The sequence below is a fragment of the Mauremys mutica genome, chromosome 2 (assembly GCF_020497125.1).
Source record: "Mauremys mutica isolate MM-2020 ecotype Southern chromosome 2, ASM2049712v1, whole genome shotgun sequence".
In the NCBI taxonomy this organism is placed as follows: domain Eukaryota; kingdom Metazoa; phylum Chordata; order Testudines; family Geoemydidae; genus Mauremys; species Mauremys mutica.
The window spans coordinates 4,556,304-4,576,136 of NC_059073.1; the positions used below are offsets into that span (position 1 = coordinate 4,556,304).

The window sequence follows — 19,833 nt, forward strand, 5'->3', positions numbered from 1 at the left end:
GACCCCCCGCCGCCAAATTACCACCGAAGCGAGACCCGCCGCCGAAGTGCAGCCCCCACCGCGGGTCTTCGGGGCACTTCGGCGGCGGGTCCCGGAACGGAAGGACCCCCCCACCCCCCGCCGAATTACCGCCGAAGATCCGGCTGCACTTTGGCGGCGGGTCCCGCTTCGGCGGTAATTCGGCGGCGGGGGGGTCCTTCTGTCCCGGAGCGGAAGGATCCCTGGCCAGCGAAGACCGGGAGCGAAGAAGCTCCGGGGGCCCGGGCCCCGCCAGAGTTTTCTGGGACCCCCGTAGCGAGTGAAGGACCCCGCTCCAGGGGCCCCGAAAAACTCTCGTGGGGGCCCCTGCTGGGCCCGGGGCAAATTGCCCCACTTGCCCCCCCTCTGGGCGGCCCTGCCCTGGCCCAGCTCAGCCGCACGGGTCTCCTGGGAGAGGGGCTGTGTGGAGCACGGGGCCCGGACCAGGGCGCTAGGATCCCGCGGGCGCCGGGCGGGCAGGGGACGGGCGGGGCGCTAGGACCCCGCGGGCGCCGGGCGGGAAGGGGACAGGCGGGGCACTAGGACCCCGCGGGCGCCGGCCCGCTCGCCCCGTTGCAGGAAATCGAAACCGAGCGCGAGGAGCCCGGCCGGGGGCGGGGCTCTGAGGGGCCGAGAGCGGTGCACGGGGCGGGGACTCAGGCTTGGCATGCGCAGAAGCAGCCCCGTGTGACTACAACCCCCAGAATCCCCTTCGCCTCGACTCGGCCCGCGGCGCCGCCGATTGGGCCCCAGCCTCCGGGACCTCCCCTCTTCCCCGCCCCCGCGGGGCAAGCGCAGCCGCCGATTGGCCAGAGAGCGCGTCAGTCCGGCGGGGAGCGGAGCGGAGAGAGGCGCGTGGCGGCGAGACGGCTGCGGCCGGAGGGCGGCGGGGACAGGCAAGGGGGGGCCCCGCCCGGGGATCGCGCCGGCCCCTGGGTGACAGCAGCGGGGCCAGGGAGCCCGGACTCCTGGGTCCCTTTGGCGGCCCGGCCCCGCCCCCACCCCCAGCTGCCCCGGGCCGGGCCGAGCCGAGCCAGGTGCACGGGGCGGGGGACGGGCCGCCCTTGTGGGGACCTTTCCTGGCTCAGACCCGACCCGGGTGAGACGGGCCGGCGCAAGGAGCCGAGTCCTCGCTCCCGCTCCCTTTCCCCCGGGGCCGCCTGCCGCCCAGGGCTCCCCCTGCACAGGGCAGAGTCCTCGTAACCCCAGCGAGGCCGGGCCCAGCACTCCTGGGGGCTCAGGGCCGGGGCCAGCCCGGGGGTCCCCACTCCGGGGCGCGCGCTGCGCTGGGCGCTTCCCTGACCCACTGACCATTGCATCCAGCTCACAGCAAATACAGGTTATTAAACAGCAACCAGTGTAAGGAAAAAATGGGAAAAGTGACAGGAAAACCCCTCACCCTGCTCTGTGGCATCTCTGGGGTGATGGGTTCACAGTCTGATCCTCACGTGTCCTGGGCCTTGGCTGTGCTGCAGGGATGCTGCGGGTCGGACACTTGGGCCTGTCTACACTGGCACTTTACAGCGTGTGGAAAAACACCCCCCTGAGTGCAGCAAGTTGCAGCGCTGTAAAGTGCCAGTGTAGACGGTGCCCCGGCGCTGGGGGCTGCGCCCCTCGTGGAGGTGGGGTTTTTAGAGCGCCGGGAGAGGCAGTGTAGACGGTGCCCTGGTGCTGGGGGCTGCGCCCCTCGTGGAGGTGGGGTTTTTAGAGTGCTGGGAGTGGCAGTGTAGACAGTGCCCCGGAGCTGGGGGCTGCGCCCCTCATGGAGGTGGGGTTTTTAGAGCGCCAGGAGAGGCAGTGTAGACGGTGCCCCGGTGCTGGGGGCTGCGCCCCTCGTGGAGGTGGGGTTTTTAGAGCGCCGGGAGAGGCAGTGTAGACAGTGCCCCGGTGCTGGGGGCTGCGCCCCTCATGGAGGTGGGGTTTTTAGAGTGCCGGGAGAGGCAGTATAGACAGTGCCCCGGTGCTGGGGGCTGCGCCCCTCGTGGAGGTGGGGTTTTCAGAGCGCCGGGAGATGCAGTGTAGACAGTGCCCCGGCGCTGGGGGCTGCGCCCCTCGTGGAGGTGGGGTTTTCAGAGCGCCGGGAGAGGCAGTGTAGACAGTGCCCCGGTGCTGGGGGCTGCGCCCCTCGTGGAGGTGGGGTTTTTAGAGCGCCGGGAGAGGCAGTGTAGACAGTGCCCTGGTGCTGGGGGCTGCAGCCCTCGTGGAGGTGGGGTTTTTAGAGCGCCGGGAGAGGCAGTGTAGACAGTGCCCTGGTGCTGGGGGCTGCGCCCCTCGTGGAGGTGGGGTTTTTAGAACGCTGGGAGATGCAGTGTAGACAGTGCCCTGGTGCTGGGGGCTGCAGCCCTCATGGAGGTGGGGTTTTTAGAGCGCCGGGAGAGGCAGTGTAGATAGTGCCCCGGCACTGGGGGCCATGCCCCTCGTGGAGGTGGGGTTTTTAGAGTGCTGGGAGAGGCAGTGTAGACAGTGCCCCGGTACTGGGGGCTGCGCCCCTCGTGGAGGTGGGGTTTTTAGAGCGCCGGGAGAGGCAGTGTAGACAGTGCCCCGGAGCTGGGGGCTGCGCCCCTCTTGGAGGTGGGGTTTTTAGAGCGCCAGGAGAGGCAGTGTAGACGGTGCCCCGGTGCTGGGGGCTGTGCCCCTCGTGGAGGTGGGGTTTTTAGAGCGCCGGGAGATGCAGTGTAGACAGTGCCCCAGTGCTGGGGGCTGCGCCCCTCGTGGAGGTGGGGTTTTTAGAGCGCCGGGAGATGCAGTGTAGACAGTGCCCCGGTGCTGGGGGCTGCGCCCCTCGTGGAGGTGGGGTTTTTAGAGCGCCGGGAGAGGCAGTGTAGACAGTGCCCCGGTGCTGGGGGCTGCGCCCCTCGTGGAGGTGGGGTTTTTAGAGCGCCGGGAGATGCAGTGTAGACAGTGCCCCGGCGCTGGGGGCTGCGCCCCTCGTGGAGGTGGGGTTTTCAGAGCGCTGGGAGAGGCAGTGTAGACAGTGCCCTGGTGCTGGGGGCTGCGCCCCTCGTGGAGGTGGGGTTTTTAGAACGCTGGGAGATGCAGTGTAGACAGTGCCCTGGTGCTGGGGGCTGCAGCCCTCATGGAGGTGGGGTTTTTAGAGCGCCGGGAGAGGCAGTGTAGACAGTGCCCCGGCGCTGGGGGCTGCGCCCCTCGTGGAGGTGGGATTTTTAGAGCGCCGGGAGAGGCAGTGTAGACAGTGCCCTGGTGCTGGGGGCTGCAGCCCTCGTGGAGGTGGGGTTTTTAGAGCGCCGGGAGAGGCAGTGTAGACAGTGCCCCGGTGCTGGGGGCTGCACCCCTCGTGGAGGTGGGGTTTTTAGAGCGCCGGGAGAGGCAGTGTAGACAGTGCCCCGGCGCTGGGGGCTGCGCCCCTCATGGAGGTGGGGTTTTTAGAGCACTGGGAGAGGCAGTGTAGACAGTGCTCCGGCGCTGGGGGCTGCGCCCCTCGTGGAGGTGGGGTTTTTAGAGCACTGGGAGATGCAGTGTAGACAGTGCCCCGGCGCTGTGCTGTGACCACACAAGCCGTGTGAAAGCTCTGCTGCGGCAGCACTTTAGCCCTTGCTCTGGCGGTGGTTACAGGCCCTCAGGCTCTAGGTGGCAGGACCCTTCTTCCCCCATTGGGGTTACGATTCCCTCCCCCCCCCCCCCGAAGTCTGGCCTGCAAGGCCTCTTGGATGGGGGAGTCCCCCTGTGCTGGTCTCGCTGCCCAGGGTCCCCCCTCGCTCTCCCGAGCTGCTCACTGCACCCGGCTCCAGACTGCTCCAGGCCCAGCACTGCCACTGCTCTGCCTCCAGCTCCCTGGGCTCAGCTTCTGGCCCCTCTGGCTCTGGTTGCTCAGCTCTGCTCCCAGCACGGATCTGGTTCTCTGGGTCCCGCTGGCTGGCCCGGCTCTGCTCCCCGGCTCAGCTCAGGCTGCTGCTCGCTCCTCCGCTCACTTGCTCCGCTGTGGCCCAGGCAATTCCAGCTCCCAGGGAAGATGGGACCCCCTGCCTCATTAGCTCACCCACCCTGAGCTGGAGCTCTGGCCTCTCCCCATTGCCTCTGGGGACTGTCAGTCTCGGGGTCCTGGTTTCCCATCCACCCTTCCCCTCTCTTTTGGTACTGGGAGCTAGCAATAAACACCCCCCCACACTGAGTTTTGGTGCGGGGCCGAGAGTCCCCTCACCCACCTGACAGGTCCCTTTGTCTGCAGGGCGCTGCCTCCTGCCCCAGCATGGACGAGGAGCAGGCCAGAGAGCTGCTGGGGTTCCTCTGCCTGGACACCCGGCCTGATCTAAAGGGCCAGGCCACAGGCTACGTCCTGGGGCTAACGGGCAGTGCGGAGGGGCGGACGCTGCTGGCAGGCAGGCCGGATTTCCTGGAGGCTCTGCTGCTGCTGACGGGTGATCGCTCCTTGGCCGTGGTGAAGGACAGTTACCACTCGCTCATCAACCTGTCTGTGGCCGTGGGCAGCCACAGGGTCCTGGCTAAGGAGCTGCCAGTGCTGCTGCACCGCCTGCTGGACTCGGGCTACGCCTTCGCCGACCAGGTCTGCACCCTCCTCTCCAACCTGTCCCGGGAGGAGGGCACCTGCCGCCAGGTTTTCCAGGCCATGCAGGAGGAGGGGCTGGGGCTGGCCCAGGTTGTGGAGGTGTTCTGCACCGAGGGCTACAACAAGAAGGCAGCCCTGCACTACGTGGGCCCCCTGCTCTCCAATCTGACTCAGCTGCCAGAGACCCGGGAGTTCCTGCTGGACAGATCCAGGTGGGTGCTGGCGCTCTCGGAACCGGCCTGCGAGCTGGGAACGTGGCAGCGGGTGGGGGATGCCCCAGGTCACACTGTTAGTCCGTTGGTGCAATGGAGAGACAAGGTTGGGGGGAGGTCGTATGTTCTGCCGGCAGGACGCTCTGGGTAGCTCGAAAGCGGGTCTCTCCCCCCCCTACAGGAGCTGGCCCAGTCGAAGATACTCCCTCCCGCACCTTGTCTCTAATGTCCTGGGACTGACACGGCTGCATCACTGCAGTGCCCGTCTCCAGCAGTGCCCCAGGGCGTGCACACGCCAGGTGCCTGTCTCTGACAAGGGCCCCTCCTCTGCCCAGGTGCGTGGTGCAGAGGCTGCTGCCCTACACACAGTACGAGGCCTCCGCCATCCGCCGAGGGGGGGTGATCGGGACGCTCAGGAACTGCTGCTTCGAGTACAGTAAGTGTTTTGCATTTGGGATCCTGCTGGCTTCACTGCCTCGGCCGAGCCCTGAGTGGACTTGCTGGTATCAGCTGGTTCCTGAACCAGCCTGTGCCTTAGAGCTCAGGGCGCTAACCACCCCCCACCCCCTGCGGGACCTCTGGCTTCCGTGCCCAGGCCTGGCCCTGGCTCCCCAGCAGAACGCAGGCCCCACTCAGGGTTTGCGTGTCCCTTCCCTCCCCAGAGGAGCTGGCGGGTGTTTTGTGCTTTTGCTTGGCAGCGCCCCTGTGTGGCCTGTGAAGTTTCCTGTCTGGCTCTGGCCGGGCAGTCTGGTGGGCTCCCTGCAGGCCCTGATGGGTGCACTCCCCCCGTTACTCCCCATCTCCTGGTGATTTCTGACCCCTCTTCTGATCCCAGCCTGTGTGGGGTGTCTCTTCCCAGAGTACCATGAGTGGCTGCTAAGCCCCGAGGTGGACCTGCTCCCCTTCCTCCTGCTGCCGTTGGCGGGCCCTGAGGAGTTCCCTGAAGCAGAAATGGAAAGTGAGGAGGGGGACGCTGGGAGGGGGGCTTTGGGGACTAGGGTTTGGGGGTGAGGTCTAGCGGTGGCAGAGTTGTGCAGCCGGGAACACAGAATTCAGTTGGTTTCTGCTCTCATTTCCCCTCTGCTGGGGGGTGGTAAAGTGAGGGGCGGGCGGGGGGCCTCTGCAGTTTTCTGGAAGGAGCCTGTAGATTCGTGTGCCCTGTTAAATCCCCTGCCCTGTTCTAACGCCCCTGCCTGGCTCTGCCCCAGGGCTGCCCGTGGACCTGCAGTACCTGCCACCAGACAAGCAGCGGGAGAAGGACCCCGACATCCGGAAGATGCTGCTGGAGGCAGTCATGCTGGTGGGTCCCTCCCTGTGCTGCTGTAGAACACTGGGGGTGGGGGGCCCGGGCCGGGATGTGGGGGGGGGTCAAGGCGGCTGGGGCAGAGAGGGTTGCTTTGCAGATGCCCCCTTTCCTGCAGCAGGGCCCCTCCACACCCCTTCCACCTGCTGCTGCTGCCCCCTATGCGTGCGACCCTCCCTGCTCTCAGGATCCCCAGCCCCACTTACGCTGGAGGTTAGAACCCCTGCCGTTGCAGGGCAGGAGCCGGCCACTCTCTGGTGGGGCTAGGAAGGGGCTTCCCCACAGCTGCCCACCGCAGGGTGTGCCTGGCCTCCCTCTGAAACAGCTGGGGCTGGCCGGGCCCACGCTGGCTGGGGCTGGGTCTGATCCGTGGCCTGGCCCCTCCCCCTGGCTTGCTTCCCACGCAGCTCACAGCCACCAAGGCCGGCCGGCAGCTGGTGAAGGAGAAGGGCACCTACCTGGTCGTGCGGGAGCTCCACCAGTGGGAGACGGAGCCCGACGTCCAGGCTGCCTGCAAGAAGCTGATCCAGGTAGGGGCAGAGGCCCATCGTGTCCATGGGGCTCAGCATCTGGCGGGCAGGGGGCCTGGGCAATTGGGCCCCACCCGGGTCGAGGTCTTTGGGGGCCCCCCTCTCTATTAAACCCCAGGGTGGGGTCCGGTCTCTGCCGGGCAAATGCAGACAAGCGGGGGCGCGATGCTGCCGCATGGTGGTGCAGTCGTTGCATTGCACAGCGAGTTCTGCAGGGGGCGCTGCGTCGGGAGCTGGAGGAGAAGGGGGTCAGTGCGGGTAGGGAGCAGGGCGCTGCTGGCCAGTCCCGGGCCGCTCGGTGGCCTGTTTCCCCTCTGAAGCCCGGCTGCTGTGCCCTGAGCAGGTGCTGATTGGGGATGAGCCAGAGCCCGGGATGGAGAACCTGCTGGAGGTGAAGATCCCCGAGGACGTGGAGGAGCGACTGCAGCACCTGGATCGGGAGGAGGAGCGGCAGCAGCAGGAGACGCAGAGCAAGGGGCCTGGGGCGCAGCTGGGATCCTCGGGGCGGTCGAGGTGACTTGCTGACCTGCTTGCCCTGCCCCGGCAGTGGGGGCGGGGGCGCGCTCGGACTCTGTCCAGCCGAGGGCCGCGACCTGCCAGCCATCGTGCGAGCCACACCCAGCCATACCGAATGGAACCGGATGCAGCCACCCTTGCCCTTAATCCAGAGGCGAGGTCTGTAGAGACAGCAGCTCCCAGCGCAGCCTGGCAGCTCTGGAGCAGCGAGAGGGGACTGGGACTGGTAGCTCCTCCCCTGGAGGTTCCTTGCTTCTCTCCAGCCCACATCAGTCGCCACTGCCTGACCAAGGCGAGATGAATCTGGGGGGCCAGGGTTCCCCCTTGCACAGTGCAGCAGTGCTGGCAAAGAGGAGCTGTTCGGCAGGCCGGGGCTGGGCACAGTGGGAGGTGATGGTGCGCCCTGGCTGTGGGGCTGCCCCTGCAGTCCGTGTGGCGGCAGGCGGCTGCCTGGGCTGTGGCCTGAGATTCTCACCTGCACCCCGCGCTGTGCCAGCCCCCCATCCGCATGCTGAGCTGGTGTCCGCACAGGCGTACGTGGCCTGGTGTCTCTGGGATGCTGATTCCAGCCCTGCCTGGGCACGGGCTGTGTCTCTAGCGAGGGGGAGATGAACGCTGAGCCCCCGGAACAGCAGTAACTTGCTGTTTAACTCCCGACGGGGGAAGGATGGGGAGGCAGAGCCGGGGCTGGGGGGCAGGAGCTGGCAGTGGCTTCGGGCTGGGTCCTGTTCTTAGCTGCTAAATACACTTGAGAGGCCGGACGCCCCAACTACCCCACGTGTGTTGTCTCCTGCCTGGAAGACCCTGGCACAGCGGCTCTGTGTCCCCCAGCATCCGAGCATGGCCCTGGGGCCTGCAGGTGGCTGGCTGGAAGTTGGCACTGCCTTAAGCCTGCCCCTGAGGTTGGGGGGTGCAAAGGGGACACGAACCACCCCATCTCGCTCTGGCCTCAAGTGCAGCTTGGGCACCGTGGGGGGGTGGCCCCCGGCTCAGCTGTCTGGCCTGTGAATGGGCGGAACTGCGGGACTCCCCTGCCCCCCCCGCCCCCCAAGTCTGGCCAGGCCCAGTGTGTCACTGCTCCTGTCTCGGTGCCTCCCTCCGGGGCCTTCTCCCTCTGCCCCAGCTGGGTCCCCGGAGTCTCGTCCCAGGGGGCCTGTCGCCAAGGGGTCCGGGCCCTGCGGCTGGGTTCCTCTCCCCTCATTCCCAAGTTCTCACCCCCTCTGCCCCACGGATATGGCCTGGGCTGCTCCCTGCACAGGCTGTGGGACCGGCGGGGGAGGGTGGCTGGAGAAGGCTCCAGAGGGGACGGCAGGAGAGAGGCTGTGCGTGGCCATGGCTGGGAGAGGCCCGGGGCAGCAGACGGCCCTGTGGGAGAGGCGGGGGGGAACGGGGAGTCGGGCCCGCGGGAGAGGCGGGGGCGCGCAGGGGAAGGGGGAGTCGGGCCCGCGGGAGAGGCGGGGGCGCGCGGGGGAAGGGGGAGTCGGGCCCGCGGGAGAGGCGGGGGCGCGCGGGGGAAGGGGGAGTCGGGCCCGCGGGAGAGGCGGGGGCGCGCGGGGGCGGGGGGAGTCGGGCCCGCGGGAGAGGCGGGGGCGCGCGGGGGGACGGGGAGTCGGGCCCGCGGGAGAGGCGGGGGAACGGGGAGTAGGGCCCGCGGGAGAGGCGGGGGCGCGTGGGGGAAGGGGGAGTCGGGCCCGCGGGGGCGCGCGGGGGAAGGGGGAGTCGGGCCCGCGGGAGAGGCGGGGGCGCGCGGGGGAGCGCGGGGGAAGCGGGAGGCGGGCCCGCGGGGGAAGGGGGAGGCGGGCCCGCGGGGGAGGCGGGGGCGCGCAGGGGAAGGAGGAGTCGGGCCCTGCGGGAACCGGGTCTGAGACAAGCTGGGGGATACGGGGCCCGGAGGGAGGCCGGTGGGGGACAGCTGAGAGCCCTCGACTGAATAACATTTAATAGTGCGGGCTGCATCCATCCGTACGGGGTTTGTTTCTGTCGGGGTAGGGCCAAGCGGGGGCGTCTCCGGCCTGGCCCCGGGCGAGGCCCCCTCTAGTTTGTGATGGGCTCCGGCGGGGGCTTCCGGATCATGGACGTGGAGTGGAGGGAGATGACCGGCTTGGGGGAGCCGCTGCCCAGTGCTGCAGCCACAGGGGGGCTCTTCTCGCCCAGGCGCCGGCTGGCCACGTAGGCGCTGGCTGAGCTGGCCGAGCCGGGCTTGCGGAAGTTGGGGAGGTGGTGGAAGGGCCGAACGCCGGAGAGCAGGCAGGGCCGGTACAGGGAGAACCGGGGCGGGCGCTCAGCCTGGCACGGCGATGGCAGCTGCAGGAGGCAGCCAGCGGAGATCAGCTCGGGGGCCTTGGCTTCCATTTCGGCTCGGCTGGGGAAGGCGTCCTGGGCAGAGCAGGCGCGAGGGCCTGCCGGGGCTTTGGTTCCCTTGGCGGCTCCCTCGGGAGGCTTGGCCGAGCTCTCCAGGTCTGGCAGCAAAGAGACGGAGCCTCCGCTCTCGCCTGCAAAGGAAGGGGCAGGATAGAGGGGCCGGTGTCCCGTTCCCCAGGCTGCCGGGCGAGGTCCTGCCGGGCGCTCGGGAGGGGTGGGGGTCGGTGTCGCATTCCCCCGGCCGTGGGGCTGTCTCCTGTGGGGGACTCCTGGTGCTGCTAGCTGAGGGGCTGTTCAGGGGGGTGGCTCTTCTCTTTGGGGCAGCGACGCTGCTGGGCAGCAGTGCTCAGTTCAGCTGTGGGGCTGGGGTGCTGCTGGCTCCTGGAGCGGGGAGCTGAGCCCCCACAGGGAGCTGCTCCTGGTCTGGGGCTCCTTGGCTCGTCATGGAGCCAGGCCTGGCACTGGCGAGGCTGCTCCCTGCTGTGCTCAGCCCAGCGCTCCCCACCCGTGCCCCCCAGCTGTGGGGTGCCCGCTGAAGGCAGACCTGGGGGCACGTCGCGCACCTACCTTGGGCGGACGGCTTCTCCAGGGCTGGGCCGAGCTCCGGGGGCCGGCCCGTGGCGTTCAGCGCCTGGTGGAAGATGGCCGAGGTGGCGGGTAGCATCCAGCAGTGCGTGGCCACCTGCTGCAAGCCCAGCCGGGCCCCAGGCTTCAGCTGCAGCAGGCCCTGGATCAGGTTCTGGCACTCTGGCACAAAGAGAGGGGCTGGAGCCTGACGGCCGGGCCTGCCCCACGCGTTGGCAGGGCGGCTGCCCCCCACCCTCCCCCTGGCTCCCAGAGCGGGGCAGGGTCACTGGTGCCGCGCGCTGGGCTCCATGGGCCCTCACCCAGCCCCCAGCCAACCCCACGGGCGCTGCCTGGCTTTCCCCTCCCTGCTCCCCAGGCCGGTGTTTGGTGTGAGGAGGGGCTGGAGTCGGCCTGGGGCAGGGCTTGGGGGGGGCTGCCCTCACTCCTCAGTGCAAAGCAGGAGCCGTGGGGCAAAGGGGGAGCCAGCCCGTTCCCTGCCCCAGCTCCGGCTGACACTTGGCTTCCCCTCCTGCCCCAGGGCGGCCCCGCCCCTGCCTGGCCGCTCGGGGCAGCAGGGCTCGCGGCTCTCCATGGGCCGCGCAGGGCGTGAGGGTTACCTGGGGAGATGGGCTGCCGGAAGGAGAGGCCCTGTTTTATCATGTGGATCATCTTGTGAGGCTGGCGCTCTTTGAAGGGCAGCTTGCCGGTCACCATGGCGTACAGGATCACGCCGCTGCGGGAGGAGGCCGGGGTCAGAGGGGCTGGCACCAGGCCCAGCCTCCCCAGAGACAGGGCATGGGCTGCATGGCCCACGGCCGCTCCCAGCACCTGGTACTCATGGGGCAGCCTGCCCCGTAGCCTAGTGGGGAGCATGGCGTGGGCCCCTGTCTGGGCCCATCTGCAGAGGGCAGCAGCTACGGAGCGTTACAGCAGCTCCCGCTGTTTGTTCTGGAGCGCCCCGTTCAAACCCCAGGGTGCTGGCCATCGCGGGGGGGGGCCTGGTGCTCTCACCCCCCTGCGGGCAGCCTGCTCGACCCCCCACTACACAGTGCTAATGGGCCCCCCGATGCTGCCGGCTCCACCCAGCCCCTCCATGGTACTCGCAGTGCCCAGGAAGTGACCGACTCCTCTCCCTGCTCCGGGAGCTCCTGCTTCCCGCAGGCCATGTCCCTCCCCGCAGGAGACGTGGGGCTCACAGGCTCCACAGGTCAGCCAGCTCGCCGTTGTACTTCTTGCTCATGAGGATTTCGGGGGCCGTGTAGGCCACAGAGCCGCAGAACGTGCTCATCAGGGGATTCTTCAAGGAGTAGCGGTTGGCAAATCCAAAATCTGTAATGCAACGACCCCCCGGTGAGATGCCTGCTCAGTGCTCCATGGCCTGGCCCCCGTAGCGATGGGAGCCGAGGGGGATGTGGCCTTTCTCTCTCCCCACCCACCGCCAACTGACCGAGTCAGCAGTCTGGCCCCCCAGTCCGGGGCTCTCACAGCTCTGCCCACGCCACGCCTCCAGCCTGAGCTGTCCAGGCGTGGTGCTCTGGGGGACAGGCCCCCAAGCTCGGATTCAGCAATGACCTAATGGCTGATTTGAATCCAGTTGAAGGACAACAAGCCTACCCCCCCGTCTCTTGGGCCCAGACCCTCAAAGGTATTTAGGCACCTAACTTGCATTGATTTCAGAGGCACCCAGTAAAGCTGCACCCCGAGGAGCAGGTGCCTCGAGGGATTGATCCTGGGTGCCAGAGCCTTTCACCTCTTCCGTGACTGGTTGGAACCCAGCCCAGACTGGCAGTGAGGAGAAGGCCCTGCTGTCTGATGGCTGCTCAATGGCCCAGTGAAATGAGTTCAGTCCCGTTCCCAGCCGCTGGTGCCAGCCTGCACCTTCAGTGGTGGTCTCGGAGGGGAGGCCAGGAGCTGACTGGGCCTGGAGCCCGGACTCCCTTGAGGGAGACCATGACTTTACAGTCCAATGGAGCCATGAAACTGTCAGCTGGGAGGGGGAGGGAGGCCCATGAGTGTAGGAAACAGACCCTTCCCCAGAAATGGACCCTGCCAAAGAAACACAAGACCCGGAGCCGCACGCCCCTAGAGCAAAATGCAAAATTCACGCTGTGACAGCTTCCCGGCCCAAGTGCTGCCCCGGCTGCTCCTGCACTGAGGTGGGTAGAACCCGTTCCCAGACAAGCCGGGCCGTGAACCCCCAGAGCTCAGCGGGGTCAGTGTCGGGTGGGGGCTGCTGGGCCATGTGACCGTGAAATGAGCATTACAGGGATGCTGTCAGTGGTCACTGAACAACTTGTGTTTCACACCCCCAAATGGCAGGTCACCCACCTAGGAACATAGAATGTGGGTCACGCTTGTGGGATGGGGCTGTGTCCTGGAAGCAGTGACAGTGACTAGGACTCAGGGATCATGCTTGGGAACCAACTGGACGTGAGGTCCCAGTGCAAGGCTGTATCAGAGCGGGAACGTGGTCCTCGGGTGGCTAAGCAGGAGAAGGACTGGGAGCAAGGAGGGGTGTTACCTCTGCGTACAGCAGACTTTGATAAACTGGGAAGGGTTCAGAGGAGAGCTACAAGGATGAGTCGAGGGCTGGAAAACTGGCCTGAGTGAGAGCGTAAAGGAACTCAGTCTGCTGAGTATATCCCCGAGAAGGGTAGGAGGTGACGAGCACAGCCCGTGGGTTCCTACAGGGGAAGAGATTTCTAGAGCAGACCTCTCTTTAATCTCGCAGGCAGAGGCAGGACCCGGTTTAATGGCTAGAAGATGAAGCGAGACATTCAGACTAGAAATGAGGAGCACTGGGATGATATTAACCACTGGATCGTGGTGGGGAACATTACTTGGGGTCTAGATTAAGACTCAGAGATTGCTCTGGCTCCTGCAGAAGCTATGGGCTGGATGGGGAGGGTCTCTGGCCAGTGTTATACAAGGCTAGCTCTGTAGGGGCCGTTTTGTCTGTGAAACCTGAAATCGAATCAGTTAAGACCCTGAGTTCAAAGCAGTCTGAGGTTCCCTGCAGTCCCTGGCTGATTTCTGTGGCTTTGCAACACGGTCCTAGTTCTTCCACGTGCGTGTCTCCCTGTTGTGGTGGGAGAGTGGCTCACACCCACGAAGAGTGACGCTGGCTCTGCACTGAGAGCTGGCAAATGCACGAAGGAGACGAACTGAAATGAGGGAGCAAGAGAACGTGGCTGTCCCTGGTGACACCTCGGCAGGTAGGCGCTGAATGGAAGCTGGTTTCCCGTTTGGAACTGGGCTCCGCCCGGGGTCACAAGCAAAGTCACCTCAGTAAAAAGTAACCTAAATGCAATGGCTCCTCTTCCTGGTGCGCCGAGTGTGCAGGCTGAGCTCCCCAGCACGGAGCAGCTCAGGGACGCCTAGCCGGGGCTGGCAGAAGGGAACAATTCCTGCCCCTCGGAATGGGCAGCGCTCACCTGTCAGCTTAATGAAGCCTCGCTCATCCAGCAGGATATTCTCACATTTCAGGTCTCTGCAGGGAACACAAAGCAGGAGCACCAGTGTCACTGGGCGGTGAGATCCCCTGGCCCTGCCCTGGTGAGCATGCGAGGTATATCCCCGCCAATAGCCTGCTGGGGTCAGGTACCCAGCCACGCTAAGTGTGCACAGCTGAGGTGGGCAGGAAGGTGGCTCTATCAGCCCCGATCCTGGGGCCATTGGGGGATTAAATGGCCCTAGCGATAACTTAGAGCAGCCTAAGGGCTGAACTAAGTTACGCTGCCTGGAGTGGTCCCAGAGCCGCTGCTTCACCGTATGAAGCACTGTGTGCTCCAGGCCTGCCCCCTCTTGCACCTGGTCTGGCCCCCCACTCCCAATGGGCCCCCCATGCTGGGAGGGGGCATATGGTGTGAAAGTGACTATGGTAGCTTCACACCTGCTGAGGTTCCCCGGGGAGGGGGCAGGCAGGGACCCGGTAAAATGCCGCCCCAAGCCCGCGCTTGGCGCGCTGGGGTCTGGAGCCGGCCCTGCCCGGTGGGGCCATGAGCTGGCCGGGGGCCCTGCGCAGCAACATTGGCAGTCTCTGGGCTTTTTAATGGTGTTTGTGCTGGAGTGTCCCCAGCCCTTGGGACAGTAACGCTGAGCAGGACAAGGCAGGGGCTAAGGAGCCAGCCTGCCCTAGACCCTGGAGCACCAGCTGGATGGAGCCCTGCAGCCCCCCCCAGCACACCAGCTATATGGGACAGGACGTGAACTCTATGGGGAGGCCCCATGCTCCAGAGGCCAGAGCAAGGGGATGAGCACTGGGACTCCTGGGTTCTCCAGATGCGGGTGGGAGGTGATGAACTCCAGGCACCTTCCAGTCAAGCTGCCGCCGCAGCCTTTGGCAGGGCCCCTGGGGGCTTGGGCTCCAGCAGCCCCTCCCACCTGTGCACGATGCCCACGTTGTGGCAGTGTGCCACAGCACTGACGATCTGCCGGAAGAGCCTTCGCGCCTCCTCCTCCTCCAGCCCGGGGCACTCCCTGCGGTCGGAGGTGGCGTTGATGTGCTCCAGCAGGTCGCCGCGGGAGGCCAGCTCCAGCACGAGGTAGGTGCGCCTGTTGTTCCTGTACATCTCGTAGAGCTGGATCTGCCGAGGCGACAGGGCCATGAGAGACGCGCCCGTTCCTGGACAGAGAGCCCCTGCAGCGGTGTGGGGCAGCATCTCTCCAGGGCTAGGGAGCTCCCGCACCAATGCCCCCAGGGCAACGTGACGGGATTCCCTGGAGGCCAGACAATCCCAGGCCTGTCCAGAGGGTGCTGTCAGCCCAGGAGGCTGGGTCGGGGAATAGCGCCTGGTTCTCCAGCAGGGCAGCGTAGAGCCCTGGCTCCTAGACAGCCAGGCAGACTTGGTTAGCGACAGCCCCGGCCTGGGAACTAGACCCAGTTCTCCTGCGAGGAGCTGCGAGGAGCGAGGCCCCAGGCTACCCACGGAGGATACATCACCTGGGTTTGTGCTTTAAGGGAGGCCCCAGAACCGGAGAGGCGCTGGGAGAAGAAGAGACGCAGTGGCTGAGCCCCGAGGCTGAGATTTCCAAGCCTGACTAGGGGGTTAGGAGACACAGCTCCACAATTAATTCCACTAGGCGCTGTGTGTCTAAATCCCCTCGCCTGGACTGGCCTTTGCCCGCTTGAGACTGAGACTCGCTGCAATCGCTGCAGGCTGCCGCCCCCCCCCCCCAGGAAGGCTGATTAGCATCCCTGGCGCGTGGCCTTTGCCTGGTGCAGTTTGGTGCCCTCTGGTAGGCACAAGAAAAGGCCGAGGTAGCGGGGGTGGGGAAGGGGGGAGCAGCTGGGACTCACCACGTTGATGTGCTTGTAGGTTGCATTAAGGGAGTAGATTTCTCTCGGGAGGAATTTTCTGGAATATTCCAAGGGGGCTTTGGCTGTGGATATGATCTTTATGGCCACCTGGGAGAGGAGAGGGCGGCTGCTGAGTTGCACGCAGGAGAATGGGAAGCCGACCCTGAGCCCTCCTGGCCCTTGGAGAGAGAGTGACTCTGTCTGGCCGGGCCAGCGGGCCGTGCGGGCATGCCTAAAGGAGACGCTGGCGGGCGCAGCAGAGGGGCAGGCTGGAGGGAGGCCAGGTGGGGAAAGGACTGGTGGGGGTGACTGGAGGTACGGCACCATGTGGAGTGAAATATCTTCTGTCCGAGCCAGCAGTGGCAGGCGAGTCTGGGAAACCCAAGTGAAGGGGGGGCAGGGGGCTGTCTGGGTGTCTCTTCGGCACATCACTTGGGAATGAGTGTCTGTGTGTCCTCTGAATCTGAGCAAATGAATGGGAGAATTCAGAACACAACCACAGCCAGAGACGTGGCCGGGGAACAACAGCGAACCCCACCATGAGTACAATCCCACTGGCAACATTCTGCACAGAACAAGAACAACCCATCCGGGGTAAAATCCTGACCAGGGAGCATGAGGCTCGCCAACACCAGCCCCACCAGCCCGGCCAGTGCAGCGAGGGACAGGCCTTGGAACAGGATGTGGGACTCGGCCCAGCTCAGAGAGCTAATATTTGGGGCTGGGATTTGCCCAGGGCATCCAGGGGACAGTCTCCCAGCTGCCGTTCCAGGCACCAGACTCCCTTCGGCTTCTTTGAGCCTAAGAAACAGACGGAACTACCTAGACACATGCCAGCCATCACCTGGCCGGCTTGGCGTGTAAGTGATACCCCTGGTTTCCCAAGGGCTCACCCCCTCCATGGCTCTGCCAATATCCCACCCTCCAGGAGCACAGCACCCCTTGCTCTCCAGGACCCGGGCTTCTCCTGAGCAACCAGACTGGCTGGTCACATCCCATGGATCAGTGCCCCCAAACTCGCTGCCCCGCTGAGCTGAGAGCAGGCCTGGAGCGGTGCCTTATCCTGCAGAGCCCCCAGGGGTATTGTATGCTCAGTGACTTAGCTCCTTTTCCTGCTGGTTCCCTGGCATTTCCCCTTCGGCTTTCCCAGCCATGTCCCCCAGGCCCTGCAGTCCTCACCATGGAGTGCCGCTTGCTCCGAAGGTCTGAGGCCAGCTTGTAGTTCTGTCTTAGCTTCTCTTGGGTGGCGTAGCCCAGGTAGACTTTGGAGAAGGCCCCAGAGCCAATCTTCCTGGAGGAGAGGAGGTAGCCATTCTCCTTGCTCTCACGCACCTGTTCCATGAAAGTCTTCCTGTCCACCTCTCGCTTAGTGCAGCTTTTCATGGCGCCCAATGGGCATTCTTGGCTCCACCCAGGCTCGCGAAAGAAAGGGCAGCAGAGTGATCCTGCTGGGGCGGGCGTGGGGACGGTGATTGCACTGGGGCTGGAGGGAACGCCACAGGGACCAGAGTCCAAATATGACCATTAGCTCCCCAGGAGGGTGAAGGACAAAGGAGAAACGCAAAGCACTGGGGTCTCCTAGCGCGTTGCCCTTCCCATCTTTCAGTTTGGCCCCCGAGGGCTCAGTGGCGCAGGGCAAGGCCACGGGATGGAGAAGTGTCCACAGAGATGGGAGAAGGATGAGCGTTCTAGAGGCAGCGTTCTAGAACTGAAGTGTAACAAGCTGGTTTAGAACGCTGCCCTGGCTCCAGAGCACCGTGTCCCTTCTAGAGCAATCGTCACTCCCGGGGAGGGGGTCTGGAGATGGACAGGAATCCCTCCCCCACGGAAATGCAGCCACCTCTGCGCTGGAGCACTGCAGCCAGGTGGGGGATTGGCACAGCAGGGGAGGGGAAGGGTTACTTTGGCCAAGAACTCCAGAATGAATCCCAGGGGATTTTTCATAACCACATAGAGCCCTCACCTCAGGGAGTTCACACCGGAATACGCATGGAACTGAATGTACCTGCGACCAGGGAGTTTAAGGCAAACTTGACAAAGCCCTGGCTGGGATGATTTAGTTGGGTTTGGTCCTGCTTTGAGCAGGGGGTTGGACTAGATGACCTCCTGAGATCCCTTCCAACCCTGAGATTCTATGATTCTATGATTCTAAACCAGATGCTTAAACCACTCGTCACTCAGTGAGAAGCGTATGGAAGGAGCACAGGGCTAGGACCCAGGGTACCCCTTAGCTGGCCAAAGGACAACTAGTAGAGTTTGTTATTTCTATTTCCGGCTCTCTTATAGACTTGATCTGTGGCCTTGGGCAAGTCCCTGCCTCCATTTCTGCCTCAAATTCCCCATCTGCACTTAGCCTGCATCACAGGGCTGTGAGAATTAATTCATTTGCAAAGTGCCTGGGCTGAATTTCCACCAGTCACCAGGAGGTGGAGAGCTCTGGGCTTCCACGCCATGGAGAAACCTTAAATACTTTGCTCCTGTGGCCTATGAGCCTATCGCATAGGAGTTGACCATAACCCTAAATAACACAATGGGGACTGGATGAGCAAATGAACTAACTGGCTACACTGGCCATCCAAGGGCTAGTTCTGAAATAACTCGGGAGCAAGCGTCGGGGATTTATTCCCAAGTAGCCTGTGGACACATGCGGGAGGGAACTGAGGATTTACTGTTGCACAAATATCAACACGGTGGCTCCCCCAGCCACTTTGAAATCTGGAAGACAAACAAAAAGGCAAGAAGCACTTGGAGACCTGGGAGAAGGAAACAGATCTATTTATTTCGACTCTTTTTCAACCTGAGTGTCTAGTCGACGTTCAGGGCCCCGGGCCAGGATGTTCCAGTTGGAAGTAGAAATTGGTGAAGTCCAGTATTTTCTTCAACGCAGTCTTGTTTCTTAACCAGGACTATGCAAAGCCCCGCTTCCCTGAGTGCAGGAGGAAGCCAGAACAAGAGGAGACATTCCTAGGCTCTCTCGCCAGCTTTTACCAAGGTCACGCTGTGCCCGCAGGCTGCTGCTCAGCGTTCTTGCTTTCTGCCTCTCCCTCTGTTCTTGCCTGGTCTCCGTTTCTGTGTCTTCAGTCACACACGCACCTGGTCACAATCAGGCGTGATGGACGCGCCCTAAAAGTGTGGGGCCACCGGCGCCCTAACCTTGGCTCCACCGCCCATGCCGCCCCTTCCCCCAAGACCTCGCCCCCTCTTACATCTCTCTGCCCCCCATCGCTCGTCCTTATGGCCTATAAAAAGTGATGGGACCATGGCCCCCTGGCCCCCCCGTTCCAGCACCCCATGTCACACTACCCACTGGACTCCCCTGCCCGCATGGTGCCAGTTTCTGGACAGACTCAAAAAGGCCTGTGTTAGGTGTGGCCCCTTAGCCCCCTCTCCCAGGTATTTGAAATGAAGGGCACGTTCACACATCCGTTCGAATGAGGTTTTAACTCAACCCCTAACAAGGTTTTACTCGGCTCATCCAGCCTCCATCGCCCTTGTTACAGTTTCAGACAAGCACCGTTGTGCTTTCTCCTGTGCTGCCCCTCACACTTGGCAGGAGCGTCCCGTAAACAGCTGCAAAAGTACCTCATTATCCTACTTCAACTGCCACCCCCCCCGAAAACTCCCCTTTGCCATGGAGCTTACAGGCAGCTGGAGGGTGGTTCGGCTGCTGGTGTGCTCAGCCACTGCCTGCCAGGCTGACCACCCTTGGCTCAGTGTTTCCTCGTGCTCCCCCTGGGTCGCTCTGTCCCCAGCCCTTGTCTCTTCTCTTATCCTTCCATTTAAGCTCTTTGGGGCAGGGACTGTCCTTTTGTTTGGTATTTGTCCATCCCTGGGTCTCCTAGGTGCCATGGGAATACAGAGCCGGGTTATTCACAATAATACCAGCTATCGTCTTCTTCGTGGGGTCACCTTGGGTTTTGGGGCCTTGCAGAGGACGTGGATCTTTGCCCTTCTCAGAAGCAAGCGGCCGTTAACCTCCCGACAGTGGGGACAGACAAGAACACGATAGGGGTTCCTCCATCTCCAGTGTGGGTCCGGGAGCCTACCCGTGGGGAGACGGCTGCTCCACCGCTCAGTGAGGGGGACGTCTCCTCTGCGCAGTGAGGGGAAGGCTATCTGGGTTTCTCCAGCAGGTGGCACAGACGCATTTCTCTCACCTATTTGTAACAAGGCTTCTGTGCATCCCCCCAGACTCTCCGTTTTATTGCAGTATTTCCCAGCCCTGTCGTTCCTGCAGTGCTGGACCAGGCAGGATACAAATGCAGTTGGGATTTCTCTCTTCTTCCTCCCATCCTCCCGCTCAGGAGCTGCTCAAGACCCAAACAAACTGATGGCAAGAAATGGGAGCTAGTGAAGGAGCATCTCCTTGCAGCTGCGCTGGTGAGTTAGAGCTGTCCCTTACCTCCGTCCTCTGTCCCAATACACAGCCAAGCCAAGCCAAGCTGCTGTTCTCTATGCTGCAGGGTTGGCCAGGAAGCGGTCAGTTGGGATAACAAAGTTCA

At 64.1% G+C, this 19,833-nt stretch overlaps 2 protein-coding genes across 3 annotated transcripts; one reads left to right on the plus strand and one right to left on the minus strand.

The window, feature by feature from the left end:
• The first annotated feature begins 856 nt into the window (after window positions 1-856).
• Window positions 857-8,062, plus strand: HGH1 (HGH1 homolog). Its single transcript, XM_045002948.1, has 7 exons — window positions 857-914; window positions 4,205-4,755; window positions 5,091-5,191; window positions 5,615-5,713; window positions 5,964-6,055; window positions 6,466-6,588; window positions 6,932-8,062. The coding sequence occupies exons 2-7, from the start codon at window positions 4,226-4,228 to the stop codon at window positions 7,103-7,105; spliced, it is 1,119 nt and encodes a 372-aa protein (XP_044858883.1). The 5' UTR covers window positions 857-914; window positions 4,205-4,225; the 3' UTR covers window positions 7,106-8,062.
• A 983-nt stretch (window positions 8,063-9,045) lies between these two features.
• On the minus strand, window positions 9,046-17,029 carry LOC123362863 (testis-specific serine/threonine-protein kinase 5-like). 2 transcript variants are annotated; one of them, XM_045003377.1, is made up of 8 exons: window positions 16,511-17,029; window positions 15,332-15,439; window positions 14,416-14,618; window positions 13,467-13,522; window positions 11,229-11,361; window positions 10,650-10,765; window positions 10,033-10,212; window positions 9,047-9,596 (listed from the first exon to the last, which is right to left on the minus strand). In XM_045003377.1, exons 1-8 carry the CDS (start codon window positions 16,712-16,714, stop codon window positions 9,139-9,141), a joined length of 1,458 nt encoding a protein of 485 aa, XP_044859312.1. In that variant the 5' UTR covers window positions 16,715-17,029; the 3' UTR covers window positions 9,047-9,138. The 2 variants fall into 2 exon arrangements, with proteins under 2 accessions (XP_044859313.1, XP_044859312.1); XM_045003378.1 differs by lacking the exon at window positions 10,033-10,212 and having other exon boundaries at window positions 9,046-9,596.
• Window positions 17,030-19,833: the final 2,804 nt, after the last annotated feature.

Bases quoted from the DNA above. Each gene is read 5' to 3' on its own strand.
- HGH1 (XM_045002948.1), top strand. From the start codon at position 4,226: ATGGACGAGGAGCAGGCCAGAGAGCTGCTGGGGTTCCTCTGCCTGGAC. The intron at 5,714-5,963 runs GTGAGGAGGGGG...GCTCTGCCCCAG, and splicing joins CCCTGAAGCAGAAATGGAAA to GGCTGCCCGTGGACCTGCAG. The intron at 6,589-6,931 runs GTAGGGGCAGAG...TGCCCTGAGCAG, and splicing joins CCTGCAAGAAGCTGATCCAG to GTGCTGATTGGGGATGAGCC.
- LOC123362863 (XM_045003377.1), bottom strand. From the start codon at position 16,714: ATGAAAAGCTGCACTAAGCGAGAGGTGGACAGGAAGACTTTCATGGAA. The intron at 15,440-16,510 runs GTGAGGACTGCA...CTCCTCTCCCAG, and splicing joins GGAGCAAGCGGCACTCCATG to GTGGCCATAAAGATCATATC. The intron at 10,766-11,228 runs GTGAGCCCCACG...CTCCTCCCGCAG, and splicing joins CTGGCTGACCTGTGGAGCCT to CGGCGTGATCCTGTACGCCA.